Source organism: Xyrauchen texanus, chromosome 1 (assembly GCF_025860055.1).
Source record: "Xyrauchen texanus isolate HMW12.3.18 chromosome 1, RBS_HiC_50CHRs, whole genome shotgun sequence".
In the NCBI taxonomy this organism is placed as follows: domain Eukaryota; kingdom Metazoa; phylum Chordata; class Actinopteri; order Cypriniformes; family Catostomidae; genus Xyrauchen; species Xyrauchen texanus.
In genome coordinates, this window is record NC_068276.1 from 28,610,259 (window position 1) to 28,616,553 (window position 6,295).

General features: G+C 36.9%; 1 protein-coding gene across 1 annotated transcript in view; it reads right to left on the reverse strand.

The window, feature by feature from the left end:
- The window catches only part of LOC127648899 (immunoglobulin superfamily DCC subclass member 4-like), a 101,305-nt gene extending 97,653 nt beyond the window's left edge, over positions 1 to 3,652 (reverse strand). The window contains exon 1 of the mRNA XM_052133725.1: positions 3,373 to 3,652. Within this exon, the coding sequence (XP_051989685.1) occupies positions 3,373 to 3,496 (124 nt within the window). The 5' untranslated portion in view covers positions 3,497 to 3,652. The remainder of the gene's footprint in view (positions 1 to 3,372) is intronic.
- Positions 3,653 to 6,295: the final 2,643 nt, after the last annotated feature.

Sequence of the window (6,295 nt, forward strand, 5' to 3'; positions counted from 1 at the left end):
ATGGAACTACCGACCCCCTACTATCACCCCTCTCTGTACCTTCTCCCGGTCATGTGTTTGCTTACAGCATCTCTTGCAGTGACACCTGTCAAAATACTGTAATACTCCAGATCACTGTTTGTCCCCAAACAGACAAGTCACAAATAATTGCTTCTGATCTTTTTTGCTATGTTAAATCTGAGTCACTCAGTCCTGTTCCTAAAGATCTAATAGTCACATTTCTGGCAAATGTATTTCTAATTCCCCTTCTAACACATCTGCCTGTAATTTTCAAGTGAACCCCGAGGACCGTAATTAGCTGGTTCAGGTGGGTTTATTAAGATATTAGAATAAACGTGTGGCAAGTTATATCTTAAATATTATAACACGAGAGTGAAAACAAACCTAAATGTTAGACTATTTCATAAACCAACCAAGTATAACCTACTCAGTTCTAACTGTAAATCTGCAGGGTAAATGCAGTTATCTTAAAATAGTGAACATATAGGACAATCAACAATGCTTTTTAACGATATATTAAAGTATGCATCACTAATTTAAGATTAATGTAAGAACTAGAGCCCAGTTGCAAGAAACCCCTCAAGATAAAAGTACACACATGAAATGAAGACTCCAGTTATATCAGTAACCTCATAAAAACTGTCTTATTCTACATGGAGAGGGTCCCTTCATAGGAGCTGCCATGTTAGGATCACATGACGAGCAGACTACTACTTGCTTAAATCTCAGCATCTGTCCTGTTATAAGACACTTTCACTCATGGATTAAATTAATCATAGGTGACTGTAAATAGTGAATTTCTATGACGACAATGGTAACTGAAGACGACTGTGTTGGAATGATGCTGAAACCATGCCTCTAAAGGCCAACTTTGGGTGTCAGCATTGATGATCAATCCGCGCCCAGTATGTGTGATGCAGATTTCATCATCAGCACAGTCTGTGTGGACTGTCAGCAGAGGCCAAGATTTTCTCATTAATAGGAGTTGAAGACACCGTTTCTTTTTTTATTCAATGTAATAAACACTTACTTGTGATTTAGAGCCGGCAGACAAAATGCTCTGACGATCTTCACGTTTGCTAGCATTTAGCGATAGATGCTTTCTGTCTGGGAGGGAAAGTTGATGGTTGATTGTCAAACAACTGATTGTTGATTGTCTCTGCATGGGCAAATTATATACTCGCATGTCTTGAGGCACATAACTTTTGCGTATCGATACTCGTACATTAGTTTAATTGAAATGTATTTTGAAAATGTGTTTCTAGCATAGTTTATGCGCATATCTTCTCACAGAATAAAACCTGCCTGTAGTGAGCGTATACTTTTTTTTTATTCACATTTTGTAGATTTTATTTGCATCTTACTGTTTCCATTCACAAACAACGATCAATATAAGAAAACAGATCAATAGAGCTGTTCAGTTTGTTGTTCACAAACCTGGAAGAGGATTCACCATGGGCTGCCTCTGGATTTTCCTATGGGGTTTTATAATGAGTGTTTTGGAATTACAAGTAAAATAAGGTCTGTAGTAAACATTACTTGACAATACGTGGACGTTTTGTTCTACAACATATGTAACACACTTTCATACCTCAAACGTGAATTTTTAATCTATCTTCTGAACAGCTCTATATTTATGTCCTTTTTTTAATATAAATTCTCCTCCCTGCCCAGTAGGTGGTGATATGCACCAAGAATGTGAATCACCAAACACAAAAGAAGAAGAATGTGGCAGTGAAAGTTGACATTTATAGTAAAAAAAAAAAGAATTATTAAAAAGACTTAAAAATGGATTTTTTTCACACCAACATCTATTTTATTGCTTCTGAAGACATGGATTTAACCACTGGAGTCTTATGGTTAACTTTTATGTTGACGTTCTATGCTTTTGGATGTTAAACATTTTGGTACCCATTCACTTGCATTGTAAGGACCAACAGATATTCTTTTTAAACTCTGTATTCTGCAGAAGAAAGTCATACAAATCTGGGATGGCATGAGTGTGAACTAAAACCTAAAGATTTTTGCAACCAACCGAAGGCCTATGTGCAGTGTAGGAAATCTGTCAATAACAATTATGAAGGAAAACCTTAAAGTAGCAGACTATTTGTAATTTAGTAAGATAGCAGCCTACCGCTGTGCACAAAGCTTTCACAGACACTTTTTTTTATGAAACTGATTAATAGTAGGTCCCGCCCCACTGTAAATCATCTAGATCTGCTGTGACACTGGGCTTGAAATCGTTAACGGACCTCAAAGATGACACTGTGATCTGACCGATGTCACTGCCAGATATTCCTCACAACCAGCATAAGTAGGTGCCCATGCGTTTCAGTGCCTTTCTTTGTTATGGAAATAAGGTGTATAGAATTTGGATAAGTCGTCCTGACCACTCCCCACCCCTTTTTCCTCCAGCGCCCGTGAATGAATGACTCCCCAGGATTCAAGTCGCTGATTCTTCCCTGAGGCTACTGCATTAAACCGCGCTCATCCTTTCACGAGACATATTGACAAACCATACAAACACACACACACACACACAGATGTATGTATATATATATATATACACACACACACATACATAGCCTGTATAACAAAAATATGTGCATTAGTTGCAGATTGGTTGTGTGTGTGCGCATGTATGCGTTTATGCATGTATGTACGTATAATTAACCCCCTGTTTTTGAAACTCCAAAACGCGCTCGTGCAAAAAATAAATAAATAAATAATAATAATAATAATAATACAAAATTGCCACTAGCAGTTTCCCCAGCCAAGAGGAGTTTTTTATGTCGTCTTCCAAAGGTTACTTTGAAGCCATGATTTGCGAACCTGTCCTATATTCCCAAACTAGAACCCCCCACTATATCCGCCCCTCTGTGCAAACATTGCTTTGCTCTCGGTGTCTCTTCATCTAGTTATTTCATTGTTATAATCATTATGATGACTTATTATCACTATATATTTACCAAACCGCTCTATGATTGAGCGCATAACATTGTTTGCAAAAGTGAGACTTGTTTTTGGCTTTATTGTGACAAAAAAGTTCAACCCACAATAATGTCATGTACTTCAGAGTGAGTGGGTTATGTCGCGAGATACTGATTGTGTTAGAATAGGCTAACGAAGCGATCAAATGAGAAAACGTGGATAAATGTGTAAAGACGACAAAACGTTGCAACAAGCAAGGTGCAATATTTATCTCTCTCTCTCCAGCCCCTCTAGTCAAATGTCCTGAACAATACACACACAAACACCAGAAAACTTAAAAAAAAAATATATATATATATATATATATATATATATATATATATATATATATATATATATATATATATATATATATATATATATATCTGTATCTTTAATTACCTTGCGATGATAATCCACAGTAACCCAGAGAAAGTAGACAGAAGAACCAGATATTCTCCACCGCCATGTACAGCTTTTGGTTTCCAGCAGCGGGGCTATATATGACCGCTATAGCTACATGCATATAATGGCATTCAGGGGAGAAAAATCTCCTGTTTTTAATTACTTGAACGTAATTTCACGTATATCCCTATCGCGTGCTTCCCCCTATGCCAACAAGCATAACATGGTTGTATCAGTCTGGGAAGTGTTGTCGTGTCTCTCGACGCCTCATCGCCATGTTGTGTCCAAACGTTAAGTGTGTGTGTAAGTGTGTGTGTGTGTGTGTGAGAGAGAGAGAGAGAGAGAGAGAGAGAGAGAGAGAGAGAGAGAGAGAGACTAGTCGGTCCCGTCCACTGGAGCTGCATGAAACGCTTCCAGTATCCTCACACACACCCTTCCCATCATGTTACACATGCAGCTCATACTTTCCAGCAACCTGCGGACGCGCTGCGCCAAATAACTCAACAATCTTAAATTAACATCTGTTGCACTACATTGACTGATTTAGCGGACAACGTTTAGAAGCAACGAGAACGGACATGCGCCGATACATTGTTTGCACGTCCTGATGTATTCTTTTAGACACACATTGTCAGGGTTGCAGGACCCTCTCTATCTATGCCATGACCTTCAGAGAAATCTCCCTCTCCTGGTGTCTGAGGGGGCGAGAGTATAGAATCAATTCCATGCCACATATATTTGCAAAAATATAAAGTATTGCAAAATAAAATAAAGTTTTGCAAAACAAAAAAAGTATTGAGCAAACAAACAAAAAAAAAATTTAAAACAAAAATGAAGTATCACAAACGTAAAATAAAGTATCGAGAGAAAAAAAGAAAGTTTTGCAAACAAAAATAAAGAATTGCAAAATATAAATAAAATATAGCAAAAACCAAGATGTAATTAATTGCAAAAATCAATGACTGTTGTAAAAGAATCTAAAGATCTTTTATCCTTTTTTATCTCTGCAACAGATTTTTAGGCAGCAATGATTTTGCCACACATCTTTTTCTTTGCAATGCCTACTAATTATTTTGCAATGCTCCTTTTAATCTGCATTTCCATCACGTGTGAGCTCGTGATACCGTTTTGCCTTTGCGCTTCACTTTTCTCTGCGTTTCACTTTATGGCACTGTTTTGACGTGGGGGTGGAGTCAGCGGATTGGGGCGTGTACAACGGGCTCAGTGATGCCTCTCTGGAAGTTACGTCATTAGCTTGAGACACGGATCAAACATCATGGCTGAGCACAGGCATGCAGGTGGATCTCAGGTATATAAAGTTGATTGTTTAAGGAAACTCATTTTAAAATATTCAATGGGGTATACCAGTCAAGTGAATTTTTATGACAACGGTTTAATTTTGAAGAAAATGCCTGTACTTTTTGTCAAATTGACAGAGACGTTCTGATCATCTTTTTTTCTCGTTTTTCTTCAAATACTTTTTGGGAAAATATGTCTTATTGGTTGGAATCAAAGATTCACTCACTGCCCACTTTTGCTAGGAAACATGTTATGTTTGGAATGCTGTTGGACGAGAAAAGAAATGAATTTCTTATTAATGTAATGTTGATACTGGGCACATTTTTCATTGATAAGTCCAAATGTATGAAGACGAAAACTTATTTTTCTGTATTTAAAAGATAATTGATTTGTAATTTCTTTCCAGCGTTGGAATGTATGAAAAGTAAAAAGGCCCAGAAATTGGCTGGAATAATAAGAGACCTTGAGCTCTTAAAAGAGGAATAAAGAGACCCCTCTGTATTTGTATTTTTTATTTTATCTGATATGTGCCTTGCTTAATACTCATTTACCTGTACTTACCAATGCCATTGTAGATGTACATTCTGTTTTTTGTTCTGTTCTTGGTGTTCAATAAAATAAAAAAAAATTGTTTCCTTTTATTTAATTAGCATTAAATGTGTTTTAACAGCGTTTGCTTCAGATAAAGAAGTTAGAGATCAGTTAAAGCGGTGGATTTATTAGCCATACTCGCTAACATAGCCAGCATCTGCAGTTTATTCTCTCTCAATTGATTGGACTATTGATTGATTCTTATGTTTATTTTATATATTATAATTGTCTATACCATAGTATGTTGTCTTCTAAAAAAATGTAAACTCCATATTTAGATGTAACATTATCACTGTTAAAGGAGACAATAAATAGATTACAAATAAAAAGTTAAACGATCGTAACAAATAAGCATCCCAGGAAACGATCTACAAACAATAAAAGAACATCACTTATAATGTTAATTGTGCAAAAGCAAAACAAAATATAGCTGCGAGCAGCGATGGCGGGCCCAAGCCGGTGGCACCGCCACCCCCGTGCCTTTAGGGTTGCTGTGCACGATGGGCAATAACGTAACCTCGCTTTGACCGTCGAGAAGATGTGTGCTGTAGAGCTCGCATAAGTGTGGGCTCTGCAAAAGTGCGCATCGAGGGCACATATCGACCACAAAGTATGCGTGAGCACCCTTCCGATACCTAAAATGAAAAATGAGACACCCTACGGTCTCATGGAGTTAATGGACACATGGAATAAGTACACAAGACTGAAAATTCATATGAAGTGTACCATTTAGGACAGGGCCTATGACCGTGAACCACAATAGTCACATCTATGAGATAATTCAAATGTAGAATAATTTTTGATGTCATAGGATGTCATAGGTCAATATCTTTTGCAGCACTTAAATGTGTTAATCCAGAAGGCCAGTATTTATCTGGAGGTCTTTGTACAGGTTTATCAATGTAATTATAATTTACGCTTATGTGTTCCTATGATATGCAATGGAAGTACATTTCTATGTTTAACATGGGTGTATTCACAATACATAGCATACGATATAATATCTTAAGATTATTTATCATTATGTTAA